At 43.2% G+C, this 24973-nt stretch overlaps 1 protein-coding gene across 1 annotated transcript in view; it reads left to right on the top strand.

Annotated features, from left to right (window-relative positions):
• STXBP2 (syntaxin binding protein 2) overlaps positions 1–24973 on the top strand; it is a 193394-nt gene that overhangs the window by 105266 nt on the left and 63155 nt on the right. The window contains exons 7-9 of the mRNA XM_069230358.1: positions 3900–4048; positions 9468–9552; positions 11953–12083. Of these exons, the coding sequence (XP_069086459.1) occupies positions 3900–4048; positions 9468–9552; positions 11953–12083 (365 nt within the window). The remainder of the gene's footprint in view (positions 1–3899; positions 4049–9467; positions 9553–11952; positions 12084–24973) is intronic.

Genomic DNA, 24973 nt, shown 5'->3' on the forward strand with positions numbered 1-24973 from the left:
TGACGGGGTTTTTCAGAAGGGTTGCAAAAAATAACAGAAGGGTCACAGGATGGTCCACCCTTCCAACAATTTCAAAACAGCCCAACTTCAGGTCCACAAGGCACGACCCCACAATGCTGACAACTGAGACAGACCTTTTGCGCAAGATTGGGAGTAGAAGACTAAAGCTTAAGGGGCTCCATTCAAATAAATAAATGACTCGCGCACAGGCTGCCTCCAACAACTCAACGGAGCAGACTGGGGTGTTTCCTACAAGAATGGGAAAATATATATATTCTTACAAACAGCTGATGATTATTATACAGCACGGACATTGCATAAGGTTAGAGAAGGGGTCTCCCAACATTCCACCAAAAGACCGAGATGCGGTAGATGAAATCCAAAGGAAAGAAAACAACAAAGAGATTTTATTTTCTAATTCAGAAATTAGGCCGAAAATGGACCTGATATTTCTAAACAAATTTGCAGGGCCACAGAATTTCAAGATGATAATATTACATGAAGTGATCCCAGGGCTAGACTTGGGAGATTACTTGGAGAGGGTGTGTCTTAAAGATACCTTCTTCCATCATTCTATTAACAAGAGCCTCAGGAAATGTCTCATTTGTAATAGAAGGAGATTCAGTATCAGCTCAGAGTTTTCCCTTTGAAATGAAGTCTGTCTCAAGAGTGTTTACGAAATGTTCGTCTTAGGTGATGAGGCACATTTGCCATGGTGTTGAGGACTGCCTAATAAAGGGAAACATACAAAATACCATGTGGAGGGTGGGCCTTTAGAAGTGCACAAGGATGGGAGCAATACATTTATCAGGAGAGGAAAATGTAGTAGTGGACAAGCTTAGCAGACGAGAAAGAATAGCACAAAAATGGAACCTGGATCAGGGAACGATGGACACAATCTTTTCAATTTGGAGAAGACTTCTTTGCAACACATAGATGTCACAGCTTTTGCATCCAGGTTTCCACACCACCAGTCCCAAGGGACTGCACTGTTGATCAGTTGGTTTAGAATATTTGCCTACGAATTGCCACCAGTCTCACTGATTCTATTAGTGATCAACAGATGCAGATAGACGTGGGTGATCTAAGTGATCCTGCACTGCGCTAGACAGACTTGGTATTCCTACCTCATTGCGATGGTAGGCAGCAGGGTGGTAAAGATCCCATTCTTTCCAATCCTCTTAACATATTACTGAGGAAGGACTAACACCCAAAACCAGACAGCCTTGGCTCAGCAAAATGGCCTCCCAATGAGGTTCATGGAGGTGATCAGAGAGGCAAGGTAACCTACCATGCTACCGTGAGATGCTACTCATCTAAATAGACACGGTTTATGCACTGGTTCACAAGGGAAAACAAACTGGGCCACCAAACTGGAGACCCCACAATCATCAAGTGCTTGATAGACTTGCTTGACTCCAAACTTCCTTATGCATCTGTGTGTACCAGTCAGCCATAGTTGCAAATTCAAGAGAAAATGTGTGAAAAACTCTTGCTGCACCAGTATCTAAAAGATTTCTATATGAGAAAAAATCATTTATTCACCGGGGTCACCCCAGCATCTATGTGGAATCTGAATTTAGTAATATTACAGCCCATGAGACAGCATTTTGCACCGGTCCACGAGTCCACAGAAGTTAAAATAGCTAACACTAAATGCAGCCTTTTTAATAGTAGCCTACTTTTTATCAAGAGTCCGTGAGGTACAGGCCTTAACAGTTCAGAATCCCTGCCTAGAACTACACAGGTTTAGGGTGGCTATGAGGACTGACCCTCAAGGTATTCCTAAGGTGGTGTTTTATTTTTCAGTTTTTATTTTTCATCTATCCAGCTACCCTCCTTTTCTAACAACTAAAAATACAATTGGAAAGAATTCTTCAAGCACTTGTAACGAGAGGTTCCATATACTATTCTATGGACTGCATAGAGAAGACTAAAATGCTAAAAAGAATAAAATAGTTCTTTGTGACACACAAGGCACAGAAAAGGGGCCACCTGTGTCAAAGGAAGTCATGACAAGATGGATAGTGAAAACCATTCAGACACGTTGCACACAGAATGGGTCAGTCGCAAGCTGGTTTTGGTGGGTCGTGAACCTCCAAGCAATAAATAAAGATACCTTTTAATTCTGTATTCATCTTATCACATTTGCTGCGCTTCAAAGACCGAGATCAAATGTCAAGCTATGGCATCTGACCAATTTCTGCTTATGTTTTTTAAGATGGGGATTTTTGTTTACAAACTCCTTTCACTTTTCCGTCTGAGGAAGAAAAATGGATTATGTGGCAGTCTTGCTCTGGTATAGGGAGTGTGGAAGAAATGGCTGTAAGGTGTATTTTTTTTTTGTGACTGACAGCAACATGTAAATACCTGTAAATGATCTGTTCACATTCAGCAGTTATGAAATAAAAAATTAAGCACGTTTTATGTAATTCTGAAGTATGATGGAAATAAAGATTTTAATAGGATTAAAACTAATCAAGACTATTTATTTGGTGATGCATAAATGATAATTATTGAAACTCGATTTCCGCACATTGTCATTTGTGTGCAACATAGTGTTATCAGTAAAACTGTATGTCTGCTCAAATTAAGGGGCCATTTCAATGTAAAATGTGCTGTCTGTTAATGACTGCCCTACTACACGAAGCTTTAGTTGCATTAAAAAAAATCACCAGCCTCATGTCCAATAGAGGTAGGTGGTTTGCCAAAGTTTGACGTTCTAAAAATCGGGTCAGAGTTCTAAAGAGGTTAAGAAGCACTGTCCTAGATAAACAAACAAAAAAAAAAAAACACAAGGGCATATCCATCAAGGAAAAAGTGACATTAGCTTTCCTAGCAGATGTGTCCATCAATGTTAAATGCTTTGTTAGCAAAAAGGTCATCAGTTCACACATTACATTACATGGTTGTTTGTGCAAACAGGGAAGCACAGGTAACCCGGAAGGCTCTAAAACATGTTTTTTCCACCACCCACACGCCCCTTTCACCCCCCCCCCCCCCACCCTTCACCTCCTCCCTCTGAAAGGCATGCATAGCACATACATCTAGACGAGACTTATGCTGCAAAAGCAACAGGTTACTTATTCGTGTTGGGAGATTTGCAGCTTGAAGCTTCTTTAGAATCACATGTGACCTGCCTGCTTCTGGATGGTGTGATTAAAGATGTAATCAGAATAATAAGTAAAGTAGATTTACCAGTAAATAGTGAAATGTCATCACAATGGGGAACAAGCATGGACAAAGCTGATAAGTCCTTCCTTTTTTTCTTTGCACATGCTGTTTTTCCACCAGTCCCCCTTTTCCCTCCCACAGTTACTACTAAATCTGATATTTCTGCTGGAGGAGCTCCACCAGCAGGGCTGACATCTCAGCCTGAGGTGCAGATCTCGGGCGATAGGTTTGTGATTTGCATATTGTAATACGTGAAGGAGTACTGCTGGAGTACTACTTTACGTACTCCAAAATGCTCTTTGTCAAACAGGCCCCATGTATCTAATATATTTCCAAGGTCTGCAGCTGTTGTGACTTTTTCCTCAAGGTGCTTTCATGGAATGGTCCACTGGAAATTGAACTCGAGCTCCTGCAACCACCATACACTAACTACATGGTTAAAGATGGTATTTAATTGCGCTTTATGGTAGATGTGTTGTAGTGGTGTTGACCACATGACTGAAGTTGATATTAATTGTGTTTTGCAATGGATATATTGCTCCCATATCTGTGCATTGCTGTGTTTTGCTAAATACATTTTGGGCCCCAACGCACAAGGAATCATCTTAAACATCATAAGAGAGGCAATATTATTTGAATCTCCTGTTATGCAACAACCTCAGTTCCTTTCTTTTTTTCTAGCCCGCATCCTTCTTTATTATTAACATTCAGGTGTATACTTCCAGGTGTACTCACTTGATGCACCAGAAACATTCCACAATTTCTTCAGTCCATATCGTGCTGTGGACAAGAACAAGCAGATGGAGAGTCTGGCGGAGCAGATTGCTACTCTCTGCGACACGCTGAAGGAATACCCTGCAGTCCGTTACAGAGTGTGAGTGCTCTTCCTTTCTAGACCGCTATCAAGCTTGTGTATAATTCCTAAGGCCTTACCTCTTTGGCATCCTTCCTATATGTAGACATCATACTAGGCCTGTACCATGCTTTAAATATTGCCAAGATCTGTTGAATAGCACGATTTATAGTTCAGCCACTTGAATAATTTTGTAGGGTGGCAAATGAGCAGCTGGGCATGCAGTAGCGCAAACCTATTTTAGTAGTTGGGTACATTCAAGCATTTCGGTACATTGCTTTTTCTGAGTTAACTAGAGAATCAAACAAAATTATAAGCCTGTAGAGCACACCAAAAGTTTCAATGCTAAAGGGTAAGGGAGTTGCTCAGTTTTGGCAATTGAACAAATGTCAGACTTTGGAAAACCCACTGTTTAGAAACACCTTATTTGTAGTCTGTACCACACATGCATCATGTTGTAATTCATGCTAGACTTTTCTTGGCACTAGTGCAGTATAGGTATAGCAACTTACTATCTGTAGCTGGAGAAACCAGACCGGTGCTGTCCCATGAATTTCTTTCGAACTTGCATGGAAGAAGTTGACATTAGAATCAGACTTTACCTGCCAGAAATGCATGTAATTTCTTGGGTTCCACTCACCCTCCCCCTAGGTAGAAAACATACCAAAACTTAACCATTTTTTATAAGGCCCTATTAGAAGCAAACTAGTGCAGATTATTTATAAAAGTATAGGTGCACATATCACGTGAATTCTGGCAGTTAAAAATTAACAAAATGTCAATTTGAAAATAGGCAACCTGTTATTTTAGATCATTTCCTTTCCTACCTAGGCTTTGCTTACATGTATTAGCACTAAAAGTGTATCATTTGAGAGGAGTGCAGTACATCATAGCTGCGTACCTCTTTGGTAAGGGTAAGATGACTTGTCTCCAAGGCTAAGCTTGATCTGTAAGAACCCAGCTTATCAGAAAGTGCCCTTGGTGGTGGAGTAATATGCTCCCTGGAATCAGACATGTGCCCTTCTGCTGAAGAGCCCTAAATGTGTATTGTCTCCGAGCTAATTGAAATTTGTACCTATAATTATCCCTCTAGGAAACCAGTAGGCCTTTTCTAGAACTCTCCATGTTATATAAATATATGACCTAAAAACACAACATTATAATACATAAAAGCATACAGCATATTGCTATATGTTAACCTGCATAAATGAAGTAAAAGAAAGCAGTGTTTGCAATATGTAACTACACAACACTCTACCTTGCCCTTCCTCCATTTTTCTAGCCCTTCCTTCTAACCTGTAGACCATGGGTACTCACAAACATTGTCCCCGGGGCTAAATGGTTTGGGCATGTGGTCTGACTGAGGGCTGCATTGATGCCAGCAGGGTGGCGGTGGCAGAGGTGGGGCAGCTTGGTTTGATTTGAGCATAGGGTAAGAGGCACATGTGGCTGAATTCCACAGTGTGAAAGCAGAAAACCTGGGATCGGGCCCGGCTTCCCCACTTGACCAAATTGTGCGAGGCTATGTTATTGTTAGATTTCACCTTGCTTCCTTTTTAGTCATTATCACATATAAGAGTACCTTGAAAAATATGACTTCAGGATGTGTGCTGTACAAAACCTCTTGTGTTTGATTTACTAAACAATAGTTTTTTTCATGTATAATAGCAAGGCTTGGGAGCGGGTGCACACAACAACTGGCTTGTCTTTTAGTCCACTATTGACATTGTTGTCATGGTGATGGGAGGCAGGTATTTCTAAATTCACGTTTGAAAATTGTCACTTTCATAAAAACTTCTCAATGCACTTATGCAATCTGATGTACTAAGGTGAAACACGTCTGCATGTTTAAATACACCTTTTTAAATTTTTATGGAACTTTATATTTTAACACATTTGTTGCAAGACGCCTTAAACATGAAAGTGTTGAAGTTGAGTTGTGTTGGACACCTTCTGGTTTTTTTGTGTGCTTTTTTTTAACTTCAGTTGGCCTGTAAATAAATGCCTGCGGTTTATTTAACATCTTTAAGAATGAAATAAGGCAAGTAAGCTTCAGCCCAATGCAGCGGTCCACCCGGGGGCCGCATGTAAATGTCAAGAGGGCCATACTGTTCAGTATGACTGCCCTAGACTTAACACTGAAATTCACATCTTACAATAGTTGTTGGCATGGAAATGTGCCCAGCTTGAAAAATGGGCATGTACTCCTGCTTTGAGTGACCCGACTGCATAAGAAACTGTTATCCTGACTTTTTGTTGGCCCAGTTGGCACACTAATCTATCATGTGCATTCCAAGAGTATGAACCTGTTCTGTGACTTGGAAAAATACATCCAGCATGTCCTCCGTGCTGGGTGTTTGACTTGAAGTGGTGGTGGCAGTATTCCAATTTGTGTGGATTCATAATACTGAAGAGACCCTTTTCCTCATTCAGGGAGAGTGTGGCACCTACTGTCACCACTCATGGAAAGTTCCTCTTAAATGTAATCTTCAGGCCCCTGCACGGATATCCTGTGTTCCTGTGAATGAAGTAATGATGGTAGCAAGACTCCATGTTGTGGTAAGAAGTTATTGCTGGGATCAGTGAGATCCATTTTGGATAGCTCCTGGTTTGAAATGGCACACAATGGAGGATGGGAAAACAACTTCTTCAGACACTGGGTGTGTATTGCCTGCTTTCACGGAGCTGAAGAGAGATTCCACAGCCATCAAAGTGTAGGAGAATGTAGACGGGGCTTCCCTTAGACGTTTTGTGGTGTCCTTTTGCTGCTTGGTTTGATGGATTGCTGCCTAGTCCTTCCTGAGTTCTAGCATCAACCAAATGGCAGAAGTAGTGGGTGTGAGTCACCAGATTTTGTTGTTAAGGGTGAAGACATTTATATACAGAGCTTGCCCTTTCTTTTCTTGGTTTCTGTTAGGAAGGGTTATGATATATGCAGAATCTTCACAATCTTTATTCCCATAGTTTGAAACTCCTGCTGTGAGAGCCATCGACCTGGCATAAATGATATGTATACACTAAACCCAGAAAAATAAATTTAAAATTAACCACTCAGGACCAGTTTGTGGACTTCAAACAGTGGATCTACATCTCTGTCTGGGAAACGAGTATGCATGTTGGACCCAAAATAATCCCACTTTGTTCCAGTTATAGGTCCTTCTTGACCAAGGAAGGGGTTGTTCTTCAGAGTACTTGAAGAGCTGCTGTTATCCAAGGCTGGTGTCTGCATGAAAGCCAGTCTACCAGTGATGAGGGCCATTATCTGAAGTCTGCAAAACCTGCCAGAGAAGTTGTGTGTCAGCCTAATGCCTAGTATCCTGCTTTTGTGCTTAAAGCATGTAGGAAAATGCCTGACCCTGCAGAAGGAGAGACTGTCCTGGAGGAGAATCCCAGCCGTGTTCCAGCATGTGGGGTACCCAGAAGAGCCAACTTTTCCTGAAGCATTTCCAGTACCAACCTGAGCTTTAAGGGTACACATGGGCTTCATGGTTGGGTCATGTGGCAAACTGCGTGAAACATCGATATCTCTCAATGACCGCATGAATCACTGCCCCTTGATCAGAGGAACTTGTTCTACCATTATCATGACGTGCTGTGTGACCTGCCAGACACTATGAGTACTGAAGCGAAGGAATTACACAATAACCCAGATGCTTCAGATGACAAAGACAAGCAACGGTTGCCAAGGCGTACTGTTCGTTCAGAACTGCAAGAGGCAGAGCCACTGCCCTCAATCCCATACCCGATGATAAAGGCACGGATAGTGTAGTTGTGAAGAGCTCATTACCATCCTCCATGTCAAGCAGCGTCCCCATGAACAGCTAACTCAATGCCTGATACTGAAGACTGAGAGACTCTTTCTTTCATTCAAAAAGTTAAGACTGATCATTAGGCAAAATAATGATTGCCAGTGTGAACTCTTGCACAAGATCTGAACGCACTGACCTACAGATGACCAAACATGGTAGTTCAGTGCACAGCCTCATAAGTTAAGACAAGCCTGTGACTGATTCTTCCCTATGACCTTTTATCTCTGGTAAGACACTGCAGTCATTGTGGGCACCATAGGAGCAGTTAGACCTTTGTAGATGTGAGGAATGTAGCTGAATCCCCACTACTGTGTGAAATATTTTTTTTGTGACATTAAAGTACTTCTGCAGTTTTGTTAAGGCAAGCACTGGGTTGAGCAGACATGTATTGTGTCTGTTATTTGAATGTTTAAGGTCTGTGCCTCTGCCTCCAATGCTTCCTCTGTGAAAAGCCTTTGACTTAGCCTGACAGTCAAGTATGTACTTGGCCCAGTTTGCAGAGCCATAGTATGATGGCCCCTAAGACAACAAGGGCAAACAGCTGTAACCACCCCAGTTGGTGCACAGTTACCTGATAATCTTAATTCAGTTGCACAACCTGCAACTACATGCTACAAAGATAGTTTGAGAGTGTTCTGGCAAAAAGTGGTTCACCATCCTGTAACTCCATGCGCATTCGGCCAAGTTGCTGAATGAAGTTAATGTAACGCACAAAAAGGTGATGGGGAAAAAGGATACTTTTGCCCACCCTGACACCTCAGTTTGGACCAACCAATAAGCAAATTAGTCTAGACCTTGCACCAATCTGAACAGCACAGCCGAACTGCTAAGCAAGTTCTTGGGGTGTTTCCACTGCAGTTCACGGAAGACTTGACAGTTTGGGCTGAACTGTTCCTACTGGAGCAGGACCAAGGTAGACTTGCATATTCCTTGGTCTAATCTGATGTAGCATAGTGGGCAAAAAAAAAAAAAAAAAAATTGCCAGTGGTTAAACTATTTACAAGCATTCTTTCAATAACCCTTTACTTGTTTGTTGAAGCACCCTAAGTGGCCAAGTGTAGGCCCTGATGTGTGTCCTGTGCCCACTGTACCACTGAAACCAAGCTGTACCCAACTGAAGCGGCCCCAGCAAGGCTGAAACTGATCTTACGTTGCTTGTGTTACGGTTGAGATAGGACTTGGCTTGGCAGTTCGGGCTGGACTGCTTCTATTGCAGCAGGACCAAAGCCGATTTGCATATGGCTGGATCTAATCTGCGATGCCTTAGTTGACAAAAAAAAGGATGAATTGTAATGCTACCCAGATTGATTGCCAGTGATTAGGCCTACTTGACATAATCTGAGTCTGTTACGATATATGACTAATTTATGTATACGTGCATTTACAGGCATACTAAATGCACTGTTTATTCAGTGTTTAATGTACACTGTGTATGCATATTAGTTGTTCAAATCTGTATGTTTTCACATGTGAAGAACGATTTTGTATCTTGAGTATTTTATGCTTTGTGTACAAATACTGTGTATGTGTAATATGTACACATTTGCGTGGGTGCAACCGGGTCACCTTTGTATTACTTGTTCTAATGTTTACATGTAATTGTATCTAATGCTTCAGTTAATGCGCTACAGGGGACATGAAGATAACTCTGTGCTGGCTCATATGGTCCTGGAACGCCTGAATGCCTTCAAAGCAGATAACCCCACAATGGGAGAGGTGAGTAGGATCAATGTCAGACCCATTCGTTAACATCCCTCCCCCTACCCCCAACCACACAGAACAAGTGAATCAAAAGCTAAACTGGTTTACATGACTCGGATGCAAAACTGATTGCAGTTGACTTGAAAGGAAAACATGTTCAGCTGACTTGAATAAAAAAAAAGGGGTCAAGTTCACTCAAAAAAAAAAAAAAAATGTTGCTGTTGACTCAATTAAAAAAATATGAATATGGGTGTAGCTGATGTGAATGCCAAACTGGTGCCGTTCACTCGAATCCAGAGCTGATGCAGTTGACTCAAATGGAAAAGTAGCTTGGCTGATTCAGATGTAAAACAGGTATGGTTTGCTCAAAAGCAAAACGGGTGTGGTCGGCAGGAATAAGAAAAAAACAGGTGCATTTGTCTTGAATCCAAAATGGATGCAGTTGACTGAAATGCAAAATGAGTACGGTTGGCTGGGATGCAAAACGAGTATGGCTGGCTCGAATACAAAACGAGTGCGGTTGACTTGAATGTAAAACGGGTGCGGTTGACTTGAATGTAAAACGGGTGCGGTTGACTTGAATGTAAAACGGGTGCGGTTGTCTTGAATGTAAAACGGGTGCGGTTGACTTGAATGTAAAACGGGTGCGTTGACTGGAATGTAAAACGGGTGCGTTGACTGGAATGTAAAACGGGTGTGGTTGGCTGGAATGTAAAACGGGTGTGGTTGGCTGGAATGTAAAACGGATGAGGTTGACTCGAGTGCAAAACGGATGAGGTTGACTCGAGTGCAAAACGGATGAGGTTGACTCGAATGCAAAACGGGTGCGGTTGACTCGAATGCAAAACGGGTGCGGTTGACTCGAATGCAAAACGGGTGCGGTTGACTCGAATGCAAAACGGGTGCGGTTGACTCGAATGCAAAACGGGTGCGTTGACTCGAATGCACAACGGGTGCGGTTGACGCGAATGCACAACGGGTGCGGTTGACGCGAATGCACAACGGGTGCGGTTGACGCGAATGCACAACGGGTGCGGTTGACGCGAATGCAAAACGGGTGCGGTTGACGCGAATGCAAAATGCTAAATGGGTGCGGTTAACACGAATGCACAACTGGTGCGTGTCAACTGGTGAGGTTGACACAAATGTACAACTGGTGCGGTTGACGCGAATGCACAATTGGTGCGGTTGATTCAAATGCAGAATGGGTGCAGGTGACTCAAATGCAAAACATGCAGTTGGCTCAAACGAAAGCCGGTTTCGTTGACTTTCATGCACAACTGATGCAGCCTGCAAACAAGTCAAATGAAGGGTGGTTGACTTGAACGCAGGTTGGGTGCAGTTGCTTTGAACGCAAACGGGGTGCAGTTGCTTTGAACGCAAACGGGGTGCAGTTGCTTTGAACGCAAACGGGGTGCAGTTGCTTTGAACGCAAACGGGGTGCAGTTGCTTTGAACGCAAATGGGGTGCAGTTGCTTTGAACGCAAATGGGGTGCCGCTGGTTGGAGCGCAAATGGGGTGCCGCTGGTTGGAACGCAAACTGGGTGAGGTTGGCTCACAGGCAAAACAGATCGAGGTGACTCAAATGCAAGAAATTAGAGGCGACCCAAATGCAAAAGAGGGACCAATGACTAAAATCCAAAACATTTGGCAATGAATCAAATGTAGAACATTTGAAGGTACTCAAATGATATAAGTGTACAGGTCACTCATATGCCAAATGTGTACGCCCACTCAATTGTTAAACTGGTACAGGTCACTCAAATTCTAAACAGGGATAGTGGTCACACAAATTCAAAAGTGGTATAGTCCCCTCTAAAACTAAATGAGTACAGGTCACTCAGACTGATACAAGATAAGCAAAAGGTCATGTGTAATTAAAATAGGTAATTGGTGCAGATGACTCATGATAATTAGCCATCATTGACTCCAATGCAGTACGGACCAAGTAGTGACTTACATTCAGAAGGGTACAAGTGGCTCAGATGTAGCTTGAGGGCTGATAATCCTGCTGGTAGAGGTGATGTTTCCAGAAGGATTAACAGGATAACAAAGAGGGATTTTCTGGGAAAAGTAGTTTTCATTGTGTGTCAAACTGTCCCTGATGTATATGTTGTCAGAATCCAGCAACATGATCACTTGAGGGGGTGCCTTTACAGGCAACTCCTTGCCTCCTGCCTTTCCTAAAGTCAGCTCTTTGATTTCTTTGGACCGAACACTGATACACAAGTTTGGGAACAAACCATAACATACCACTGACATTTGTGGCAGAGCAATGTCTATGTAGGCACCCTGGTGGTTCACATATTTAAAATTATTTGTAGACACTTTCCATTGCATTCATCTCACCACGCTACATGCTTCCCAGTGGTTTGTGCTCTGCTTTGCTCAGTCTCCTTGGTTTTCTTTATTCAGGGCCCAGACAAAGCGCGGTCTCAGCTCCTGATCATCGATCGTGGCTTTGATCCAGTGTCTCCACTTCTCCATGAACTGACTCTTCAAGCTATGGCCTATGACCTCTTGGATATCCAGCAGGACATTTACAGGTAAGAAGTGCTTATTGGGGGTGGGGGAGGAGGGGTATAAAAACTTTTACACCATTCACTTCAGCTGTTGTCTTGAAAGTTTGGAGGTGATTTGTCCGTCAAGAGCCGAGGAAAAAAAAAGGGACGTGAGGTATTGGGGGTGGGGCCCAAAACATGTTTTCCCCATAGGGATTTTAGGCGCAACTACAGCCTGAACCACTGGATGGAATTACACCATATTTGCAGAAAGTTAGATCTTGGTTCAGACAGAGTCATTTTTGTGATTTGGTGTAAATCCGTTCAGTATTTTTGGAGTTATTAAAGGACAAATACATTTGTAACTCTAGGGACGTAGATCCTCTGCAGAGCCGGCTGATCTCAAGCTGAAAAAAGTCAAAAGAAAAACAGAACGGAACAGAGTACGAATACCCTGAACCCCTAGGCCTGGTGATGGGGTTCCAATGGGACCCCGCCGGGTGCCAAAAATGTTGAAAAAAATAAATAAAAATAATGATTACTGCAACTTTCAGTGAGTTCGCGAATCTGTGGCAGCCTTGCTGCTGCATTGCTCTTGTGCCTGTCTTGTCCTTGCTTTTTCCCCCATTTTGAGTGCCTTCTGTAGTGTTAGTTTAATTCCACTTTTTACAAGGTATATGTATGTTTCACTTGGATTTTACAGTGCTTGTTTGTATGTGAGTGTTTTAGTTGGAAGTGCAGTCGTATTTGTCATAGCATGGTTGTGGAACTCTGGGTTTTCATGTGCCTGGAGGACTTGAAGCCGGCTAGTGGCTGATGCTGTTGTGGGTCTTTCTTATGAATAAACCTGTGTATTTTACTCTAAAAGCCTAGTGTTTCCTGTGGTCGTCTTTGGATCATCAACACATTAGGTGGAGATCTAGTTATTACATATTTGGTACCTGAAGTGGGGTTGTTCGTTACGCAGTGCCTGTTCTGACCTACTGACCGAGATCCAAGTCACTTGGTAATGGTATAATTTTTTGTGTCTGTTATTTGTGGGAATATCACTTTTACTTTTGTCCGGTCCAGTTGGTATTTTGTAATTTGGAGCTCATCGACTTAAGAAAGAAATAACTGTTCAATGGCATGTGTGGCTGTAGATACACATTCTTTGCACAAGTCCACCATCGAGTGCTGGGCTCAGAGTGTTGCAAGTTGTTTTTGTTTGAAGAATATTTTCGAGTACTTCGTTTTTCTCTCTGCTGTCTGTTTTGAACGTGTTTCTCTCCCTCCAGTATTCCTGTGCTCTATCTTTCCCAAACTCTTCCCTTCATCTTTCTTTTCACAACAGTATAGTATTTCGATCACGTTTTCAAAACCTAGCGTACTCGAACTGAAATCCTGCATCAGGAGTCTGTATACCACCCTTCGGGATGTCGATGCCCTTCTTGGGCCTACTCCGTCACGTCCTGTCGGAATATGCACAGCTGATTGAACGTACTCCATTTAGGTTCTGTCCTCGATGCCATTCCAAATTTCCACACACTGATCAACACCTGGTGTGTAACTTGTGCTTCTCCCCGGAACATAAAGACGAGAACTGCAATGCCTGTCGGTCTTTTCAATCTAAGAAGACTTTCCAGGACCAAAGAGGGCGTCGGTTTGAGATGGCGTCGAAGACACCGGATGACACTCCCAATATTTTTGGAGAGGAGCATGCACAGGAGGAAATCGGATTTCAGGCAGCCCTTTCTATTCGAGATTCTGAGTCGGACGTCAAATCATACATCAAAAGTCAGCCGCTCATCTTAGCACAACATGTGATTACACCAGCCCCAACTTCCTAAACAAAGACTTTGAAAAAAAACATCCAAACTGGTCATCAGTCCACTACTGCCTTAGGGCCATGGTCGGATTTGAAAGTTAAATTTTGGTTGCCCCCTTCCCTCCCCAGACTCGACACTGAAAATTGCAGGGGCATCTTTCGACATTGACGTCAGACTCTAAAACATCACACGTAGTCAAGAGATCGAGTCGACTTTTAGGTCCGAGCATTTAAGCTCAGAGACAAAAGCTTTCCACATCAGCTTCGGAGCCGACACGTCCCTCAACACAGGACTTCCATTCCGAAATCTACAGAACCGAGGAAACCTGTCTTCTAAAGTCTCCACTCTTTCCCCTGAGGCAGCTTTACCAGAAGAGCCAATTCTGGAAGTAATGGACACTCTTCTGCGCCAGCTCCACATACAAAAGGGAACAAGGAAAATAATTGCTTCGCTCTCTGTCCCAATCAAGAGGAGACTTAATTTTCAAGAGACATTGGACACTGCTCCTCCTCCTAAAAAGGTCTCCAAGGACAAAGACAAGGCTCCAGTTCAACCTCAGCCTTCTCCACCTCACTCTCCTATACTTCCTCTTATTCCCCCACCACCTCCACAATCTCCTACATCTATTATAGAGCCAGAGTTTTCTCCAGAAGGGTACCACCACCTCATGGAGATGATTTGGGTGAAATTCCATCGGATTTAGACCCATTGGGTTTATATGATCCGGATCCCATCCTCCCTAATGACACTGATTTGTACCTAGCACTCCCTTCACCTCCTGAAGATGCAACATCATACCAACAGGTTATTGCACGGGCAGCTGCATACCATAATGTACACATGCACACTGACACTATTGAAGAGGATTTCCTCTTTGATACACTGACTACCACTCACAAAGAAAGTCAGTTCCTTCACATGTTGCCAAGTATGCTTAGAAATGCCACAGACCTCTTTAAAGAACCTGTCAGGGCAAGGGTTATTACCCCAAGGGTCAATATAAAATATTAGGCAGCACTTTCAGACCCTATACTGATCAGCTCACAGATACCTCCTGATTCTATAGTTTCCAGCACAGCACAGGAACGTGCTAATAGTCAATCCACAGGAGATGCTCCTCCTCCTGATAAGGAGAGCAAAACAACTTGATGCATCAGGCAAAAGAGTCGCAGCACAGGCCGCTAATCATTGGCAGATTGCCAATTCGTAGGCACCTCTGACAAGACATGACTGGGACCACTGGGACGAGTTGGAGGATCTGCACCAATACCTCCCTGAGAAACGTCGGAAAAGGGGACAGGAGATAGTTTCAGAAAGGTAAGCCATCTAAAACAACTCCATTAGATGTGCCATTAATGTAGCGGATACCGCAGCACATGGAGTAAATACCAGTGTTATTATAAGAAGATATGCTTGACTCGGATGCTCAGGCTTCAAGCCAGAAATACATCAGGTAGTTCTCAACATGCCTTTCAATAGAGAACACTTGTTTGGTCCAGAAGTTGACACCACCATAGACAAGCTTAAAAAAGATTCAGAAACAGCTAAAGCTATGGGGGCCCTACTAAACCACACCAAATAGGGGTAATTTTCATCAGCCACAATTTAGGGGAGGTTTCAAAACATCATCCACTGATTCCTCCACGTCCCAGACCAAACAGGCAACATACTTCTACAATAGAGGTTCCTTCAGAGGCTCCTACATGAGCACAAATAATAAAGGCACAGGTAAGGTGTCCACCTCTAGAGGTTCTGCCTCAAACACAGGCCAGTGACTGTTTACACCTACCACCAGCCCACACATCTCCATTAGGGGGGAAGACTAGGAAATTTCTATCCCCAATGGTCCAACATCACCACAGATCAATGGGTTATATCAATTATCCAACGTGTTTACTGTCTAGAACTCATCTCCACTCTACCAAATATTGCCCCTCGCACTCAAACTTGCATACGACCATCTCATTCTTTTAAAAGAAGAGGTACAATCTTCTTCTCAAAGGGGCTATGAAGTGAGTTCCCCTATCTCAGCAGGAATCAGGAGTATATTCCCTATACTTCCTTATACCAAAGAAAGATGGGTCACTAAGACCAGTTCTGGATCTCCGACCTCTCAACCTATACATTCTCTTGGGGCATTTCCATATGGTCACTCTTCAAGGTTGTTCCCCCATTACAGCAAGGCAACTTCTTGACAGCTTTAGATCTCAAAGACACTTAGGTTCACATTCCCATACATCCATCACATTTCAAATAGCTCTGGTTTGTCATTGCGGGAAAACACTATCACTTCAAGGTTTAACCATTCAGGGTAATAACTGCTCCCACGGTATTCACAAAATGTCTACCTGTGGTTGCTGCATTACCCAGAATACAACACATTCATGTCTTCCCCTACTTGGACGATTGTCTAATCAAAGCCAATACCATTAAACAATGTTAGAACCATACTCAGTACACAGTAGACCTACACACTCTGGGATTCACAATCAACTTTCTCAAAACCTATCTGCAACCCTCACAGATACAGCCTTATTTGGGAGTAGTTCTCAGTCCTCACTCAGGGCTGGCTGGCATAACCAAGCCCAGCTCGGATTCAAGCTTTCCAAACTCTTCTATCTCATTTAGAAGAAAACCATTCTTACACAGTAAGAATAGTGATGCAGCTATTTAGGATGATGGCTTCTTGTACTGCCATTGTTCCTCATGCCAGACTACACATGCGTCCCATACAGCAATGTCTATCTCGTCAGTGGTCTTAGTCACAGTGTTATCTCCAGGATCTAGTGTTGTTGGCCTGCCACTCATCTCTTTCTGCAATAGTGGAATCCCACCAACCCTTTCAAGACCCTGTGCCTCAGATCACTTTCACTACCAATGCATTACAGATAGGTTGGGGAGCTCAGCTCAGCAACCTCACAATACAAGGCAGATGGAATCCCATTCAACAAACTTCTCACATCAACTACTTGGATTTACAAGCAGTCTTTCTAGAGCTCAAAGCCTTTTTGCCACAACTCTCTCACAAAGTGGTTCTAGTTCGTACAGACAACATGACAGCCATGCATTATCTGCAGAAACGGGGGGGGGGTCGCACTAGTCTCAGTTGTCCATTCTTGCTGAATTTGGAATTGGGTAATTTACCATCAGTTTGCAGAACTTCTCAGCAGGATGTAGCAACAAGTCCATGAATGGTAACTTCACCCACAAATACTTCACCAATGCCTTCACCTATGGGCAACACCAGAAATAGACCTCTTCGCCACCGCAGAAAATTCCAAATGCCAAAACTTTGCATCCAGATACCCACACCCTCAGTCCAAGGGCAAATCTCCATGGATGAATTGGTCAGGGATATTTGTTTACTCTTTTTCGCCTCTCCCACTCATTCCATTTCTGCTTCGCAATTTGAGATAAACATCGCTCACCATGATCCTTGTAGCTCCCACATGGGTGCTTCAGCCTTGGTTCACAACACTGTTGGATCTATCAGTGGTTCCCCACTAGAAACTCCCCAACAGACCAGACCTTCTGACTCAAAAGCGAGGTAAAATCAGGCATCCATCCCCAAAAGCACTCAGTCTTATGATATGGCTTCTGAAGTCCTAGAGTTTGGTTATTTACAACTCCCCTCTGAATGCATGGACATTCTTAGGCAGGCACATAAACCTACAACTAGACAGTGTTGTGCTGCAAAATGAAAACATTGTGTCCGCTACTGTCATCCTAAACACATTGATCCACTCAAAGCCTCAGTTCAAGACATTGTTTGTTACCTGCTACATTTACGAAGAGCAAACTTAGCATACTCATCTATTAGACTTCATCTAGTGGCTATAGTCGCTTACCTCCAAAATAGAAAACATATTTCTTTATTCAGAATTCCAGTAATCAGAGCCTTTATGGAAGGCCTTAAAAGAGTAATTCCACCAAGGGTTCCTCCAGCCCCAATATGGAACCTTAATGTTGTCATTGCTAGACTCATGAATCCACCTTTTGAACCTGTGCATTCCTGCTCTTTACAATTTCTTTCATGGAAAGTAGCCTTTTTGCAGCTATCACTTCTGTAAGATGTGTAAGTGAAATACAATCTCAAACTTTAGAAGGACCTTTTTTCCAGGTACACAAAGATAGGGTAGTTCTTAGGACAAACCCTAAATTCCCTCAAAAGTAGTTTCACCATTTCACATTAACCAATCAATTGAGTTACTTGTTTTGTGGCATTTTCAATGCCTCACAAAGGCAATCCAATTTCAAAAACTAGTATAGCCAGATGGATAGTCGAGTGTATTCAAACTTGCTATCTTAAAGCCAAAAGACAATTACCTATAAGTCCCAGAGCACATTCTTCTAGGGGAAAATGGTGCTTCCATAGCTTTTTTAGGAAATATTCCAATATCAGATATTTGTAAAGCTGCTACATGGTCTACAACACACACATTCACGAAGCACTATTGTGTAGATGTTTTAGAACGACAACAAGCAAATGTTGACCAAGCAGTGCTCAGGACACTTTTTCAAGCTACTTCAACTCCTACAGGCTAGCCATCGCTTACCTGGAGAAGACTGTTTTATATTCTATACAAAGCATGTAGATCTACAGCCACACATGCCATCAAACAGAAAATGTTACTTACCCATTGGACATCTGTTCGTGGCATGTAGTGCTGTAGATTCACATGTGCCCTCCCTCCTCCCCGGAAGCCGGTCGTTGTTGTAGTAGAATGGTCTTAAAAATATTGTGCATATGTATATGCATTGCATGGACATCCTTTTTTCTATACTATCTATCTCTATTTATATATATACTCCTTACCTCACCCGCCTGCAGGAAAACAATCTAACAAAGGACTCGATGCCCATATGCAGTATTACCGAGAGGAGGAGTCACTTGGTCTCTTGACTCGAAAATATTCTTAGTACAAAAACAACTTGCAACACTCCGAACCCAACACTAGCTGGTGGACTTATGCAAAGCATGTGAATCTACAGCACTACATGCCACAAACAGATGTCTACTGGATAAGTAACATTTTTCTTCTCACCTGGTAGCTAATTTATTTTCAACTTGTGGTCCACAATCCATTCTTTCCTCGAGGATCACCTTGGATCTCAAAGCTGCTGCTCTTGCATGTTCTGCTGTGCTGTGCGTTGTGGCATTCTGTATGATTTCTGAAGATCGGAATATGTCTTGGTGGCATGCATCATAGAGCGTCGTCATGCCATGTCCCGGTGCGTAGAGGCCATATTGGATTCTCAGACAGGTTTATTACGGCTGTGTTTCTCACTATTTGCGAGTAACTTGTGTCACTAAGCTTCATTTTTGCCTGAGTGTTTCAACCTATAGAATTTTTATCTGCAGATTCTCAGCTACCAAATTACCTGTTGAACTTAAGGTACTGCTTTAGTAATTTAGGAGTTTACTTAACAGTGGCAATTTCTTTAAGTTGTTTTTAAGGCTATTTACTTAATTTTCTAATTGTCATTAGCCACATAAACAGCTAGCTTTGCCTGTCATTTATTTAAAAAAAACTTGTGACCGTTTACTTCCTAGACATGGCTACTAGTCGCTCCATTTTATCTCCGGTTTCCCTGCTGTTTGTAAAAATGGAGGAGGTTGCGCAACCTCCTAACATTTTCTTAAAAAGTAGGGAAACCCGAGGTAAAATGGAGCGAGTTGTTGCTCATTTTTGAAAACTATTTTGCAGCAATAGACGCTTGCGAATATCAATCTGCCAGGAAGATGGCACTGTTGATTTAGCATTTGGGAGTGTCTTGTCAATGTGTGTTTGACAACTTACCTCTTAATTCCAGCACCGCAGGGTGATGATATACCATGGAACATCTATATAGAAGCAAAGTAAAGAATGAAGAAACAGCGATTGCTGATTCAAGTGTGCTTTTGGAAAGATTCAATTTTGCCATGTGCAAGCAAACGTGATGAGACTGTGGCCAGTTTGAGGGTATTGGCATCAAAATGTGACTTTGGGAACAAAGTAGACACTTACATACGTAACCAGTTTGTGTTTTATTGTTACTCTACAAAAATTCAGTAACGTCTTTTGATGTGTCGCAATCCTACCCTTGAGGGAACTATTGATATAGCAAAAAGTATAGAGAGATCCATCCTTACTGATCATGGGGTGCAATCTTCCTTAAATTGTGTGCTTGAAGAGGATGTTGTAGGTACAGCGAACAATAAATATGCAAGAACAAAGAGAGATTTTTAAGGACAAGGAGGACATGATGCCCATGATCAAAAAATGTTCTATTGATGTGGTTTAAAGAACCATATTGGTAATAGCTCTCCTTGTCCAACCATTAGTAAGAAATGTAATCGTTGTCGCAAAATTGGGTATTTTCAAGGAATCTGTAGAGGTGTTTTGCTGGGGAATGGTCCTCCCAGCAATATGAAGATTAGTAATGTGAATATCAATGAATTGCAGGAAGAGACTTTGAAGTGTGTTGACCAATTTTCGAATATGTTGTTGACTGTGTAGATTAATTCTCTTCTCGGTAGGTAGGGTAAACGCATTAAGGAACCTATGTGTGTAGCAATCATTGATGGCAAATTTGTCACTGTGATTGCTGATTCCGCGGCACCAGTGATCATATTTGCTAATCAAACTTACTACAGATTGTGTCCCAAACCTTTTACATTATCTTGTCCTAAGATTAGCCTGAAAGCTTTTGGAGATCAAGATATTGATTTTTTGGAGGTTCTTTTGGTCCTCTTTACAGTGTTTGTGTAGATCTACTATGACACAAATGTATGTGGCTTTCAAAGGCAGGGACATTGTGGGATGGAAAGAGGTGGCCAATCTAGGAACTATTTTAGGTCCTGGTCATGATGTTCCTGTGGCGTTGGGAGATCTACCTGATTTGAACGTCAGAAAACCTGTTTTGAAAGTTGATTTATCAGGCAGTATCTTAGATCACACGATTGGGCTGTTCTCTGAGGAGTATAAAAACCAGGTGGGCATGGTAAGTGGATTTTACCATAGCATAAAACCAAGGAAGAATGCTATAACTGTGGTGCACAACGTTAGACAGGTAATATTGAGCATTAGACAAAACTTTTAAAATCTATTGAAGAACCTGACATCACAGGGACTTCTAGCTCCCACAGATTCCTGTGAGTGGGTTTCTCTGATAGTATTTACAAAAGAAAAAATCAGGTGACTACAGGTAGTGTCGACCTGAAATCTTTGAATCAAAATATTTTGGTGGATTGTCATCCACTTCACCACATTCAGGAAATAATTGCTAATGTGGGGCATAAATTTTTTTTTCCCACCATTGATCTTCACTCAGCGTATCGTCAAATACCCCTGAGTGAAGATTCTCAGGCATTAACTACATTTGTCAGCCCATTTGGGGAATTCAAATAGTTGCGGTTTCCATTTGGACTGGCGTGTGCCGCAAATGTCTTTAAATAAAATGATAGATGCCTTATTTGGAGACATGCCTCATGTTCAGGCATTTCAAGATGATTTATTTCTAAAAATTGGGGCCTAAATCCGCAGATCCACACACATTCATGAGGATCTGAAAATCCATGAGCAACTGGGTGGACCTGTGGATTCTCGCACGCTCATTAAAAAAATACAAATTGGACAATTTCTTGCCCATGAGGTACCTCTACCATGCTGACCCCTTCTATCACTTATAAATTAAATTTTTCCCGTTGGGAACAGAGTCCTGATGAACAAACTTAGAATGAGGAAAAGCAACCCCTGACCCGTGTTTCACTATCATCATAGCTCATCAGAGAGGTTTAGCTTTGTCCATACACAAGGGAGCACAGAGTATAAGTCAAAACGAAACCCTTTCAGGCTTAGAGTGATGCATAAATTATGCAAAAAAGAAGATAGATCTTTGTCATATTTCTTCTCTACCCCATGAGTGGTCCGTGGACCTCTCATGTCCTGTGGGGTCAGGATAACTGTATCATTACCCCTTATGTGTTTGTCTCCTTTTCCCCGGGATCTGTGGATCTCTTGCAAGTGGAGCCGCGTCCCCAGATATCTGTATTTTTTTTTCTTTAGTAACCACTGAATACATTTACACAAATGTACTTTTCTGCCAAATTTGGTGTCAATCTGTTTCTCAACCCTTGCTTGACAGATCACCCCGAAACTCTTCATGCAGAAGTAGGCATGGTATGGCACTTATGTGGTAAAATTTTGTGAAGATTCGTTAAATGGCACCAAAGTTTTTAGCAAACAAAACAAAACAAAACAAAATGCTTCATGTATGGAGAAAGTTGGTCCTAACTATGACTTTCTACTGGCTACTGCCAGATGGTAAAATATGTATATATTCATGTCATGAATGATGCAGGCCAGGGATGCCAGATTCTATCTTACAAATCTATGGCAGCAACTGCGCAATAGCGGACCCTGAGACTCACCGCTGGGCATTGTATAGTTGGTCAATGATAGAGGCAACAACAGGACCCCTGACTGCAGTGCTCAAGTAGCGTGCAGCCGAACTGCGATACGACAACGACTGCGCATGCACACAGTGGCTGCATTGACTCTCGGCGGTAAGAGACGCTGTGCTGGGCCAGAAAAACATGTATCACTGCAATGCATGCATATGTCCCTGAGTTGCGACAGGCGTATGAGAGGGCCCCGCCTATGCAGTGCAGCAACTCTCCGGGTGTATGAAGGGAAAATGAGATGCAAGGCTTGCTGTGGGGCCTGTAAAGCGGCGGGGAACAGGGTGAGGCACAAATGCATGCTGCAGGCCAGCTCACCCAGAGATCCTTAAATGCTGCACAGCCTACAGCAAATGGCCAGTGAGACTGCTGTGACAATGGTGCAGACGAACTCTGCCGACTAAAGCGGGGAGAAACTGCGGCCTGGTGGCTATATGGAGACCCTATTGCTGGTAGCTGGTAAGTGATAAAGTGATCTGAGGAGGACTTTTTTCCCCTCCTTAAACGGTGCCGGTGGTCTACCTGGATCCTGACTGTGCTCCACCTTGTGCACAAACGGGCCATCTGACACCCTGTCGCCCCGAAGGCGTAGTATAAAAATACATTTTTCTCCCATCTGATCACTGGTGGTGTCCATTGTGAACTAAAGCCACCCCCCTCCCCCCCTCCCAACTCATACTGATGGACTCAGACTAGGGTGAGGACACCTAAATTAACAGTGAGGTGGTGTGTGAGAACCAAATTGGAGAAGGATAGCAGCATGGGAACTTGGCGCACCGCTGTCCTGCTTCTCGTGACCTGAGACCCAGCAAAGGGGAGGTCTAGAATGCCAGACCTGGTGGGTGATACGTCTGCCACAATACCTGCAGAGGGCTCCTCTGCCCATCGAAGCTGTATGCCATTATACCCGCTCCCTAGCTGAATATAATGCCCATGCACTGACCCCTTTATCCCAGCCAGAGCTCCTCTGATACTTTGTTCCTTCTGCCCTGAGACAATGGTGGATCACATTGTGTGGTTGCAGCAGACCTCGGCTCACTTGCCCACCTGAAATCCACTCTGTGAAAACATTCAACTCAGTTTGAGAAAGTGCTGCACACTATACTAGTCACTAAGATGACGCTGGAGTCCAAGATAGTTGCTGTGGCATTAGACATGAATTGGCTTCGAGTAGACCATGGGAAGCTGACGGATCGGGTGGACACCACGGAATCTTCACTGACCTCCATGCGTCCAACGCTGCTCCAAACCCAGACACAAGTGAAGGACATGCAGTCGGAAGTTGCCCCCCTCCATAGACTAGAAGAAGATGTGGAGGGCCACTTGCAACACAACAACATCCGCTTCTGGGTTTTCCTGAATGCTCAGAAGGACCAAGCATGGAACTCTTTATTGAAAACTTGCTGATGAACACCGAGCTGGCACAAAAAGTCCCCAAACTGTTCTCTATAGAACTTCTGCATCGCATCCCAGGAGGACCTCTTCCTTTGGGACCCTGACCAAGACCTGCACTGCCGCACACTCCTGGTACGTGTAGGGATGCTTCATGCCATAACAGTATTTTGTGCTGCCCTAAATTCCATTCAGATGGGAGAACCTGACAAAGCTATAACATGATGGGCGATGGACCTTCCACAACCATTGAAAGATAAACATTGGGTCTGGGCAAAGCGACAGGTTAAGGAGGTGTCCCAAAACCCTCGATTTCATTTTACCCAGTTTAAGTACCTCCACCAAACATAACTGACACCACACCGACTCCACTGCATGTTCTCTATGGTGTGGCATGACTGCCCTAGGTGCTGCATACCCAATGCCAAAATCTACCACATGGTATGGGAATGTACAGTGATACGAAGGGCCTGGGATGAGGTCACAGGAGTTACAGCAGAAATCACCGAGCAGACGTTAGTAGTACCTACACAAGGTCATTGATCTGGCCTTCATACTGTTCACACATAGCATTGTAATGAATTTAAAGGCGCCTGCAGCCCCAGAGTTTAAGGGCTGGCTGACCGAACTGTTGAAGTGGGTGCCACTCTGACTGGGTCTTATGAACCACAGGTGTGCTCCACATCACGCGTTAGTCCACTATCTCACCAACCCCAATGGCACACTTATGATGGCAAGACAACTCAAACCTGCACACTTTGCCATTGCTTGTGGTTCTGAAACAATGGGTAACATGTCGCTCAACACACACCACTTGTATCCCCACCCTGTTTTTCCAATATTGCTACCATAGGAACAATGTCACAATATTGACCTGTGATGACTCAGTTGACACTGTTTTTATTTATATTTAGCTCTTTTTTTATTTGGGCCGTGATTTATTGCCTATGCTTATGATCATACCTACTATGGAAAACATGACTGTGGCTGACTGCTTTACAGCCCAAAGTTTCAAGAATGTTACAGGTTTCATGCATGTTTCAAGCAGCCTACCCCCGGTGCACGGCGTGGGGTTGGGCACAGGGTCTGACCTGCAAGCAGGGATCCCTAAGTCATGCAGCGCATGGTTGGTCTCGCAGGATCTCGCTGTACTTGGGCAGACCTACTGACTTTGTCAAAGAGTTACAATACCAAAATGTAAAAGGTGAGCCTAGCGGCTTCATCAATAGGTGCGCATATTGTTACATGTAAAGCAGATCGATCATGTTTCTCCAAAATTTACCAATATGTTT

The sequence above is a fragment of the Pleurodeles waltl genome, chromosome 4_2 (genome assembly GCF_031143425.1).
Source record: "Pleurodeles waltl isolate 20211129_DDA chromosome 4_2, aPleWal1.hap1.20221129, whole genome shotgun sequence".
In the NCBI taxonomy this organism is placed as follows: Eukaryota; Metazoa; Chordata; class Amphibia; order Caudata; family Salamandridae; genus Pleurodeles; species Pleurodeles waltl.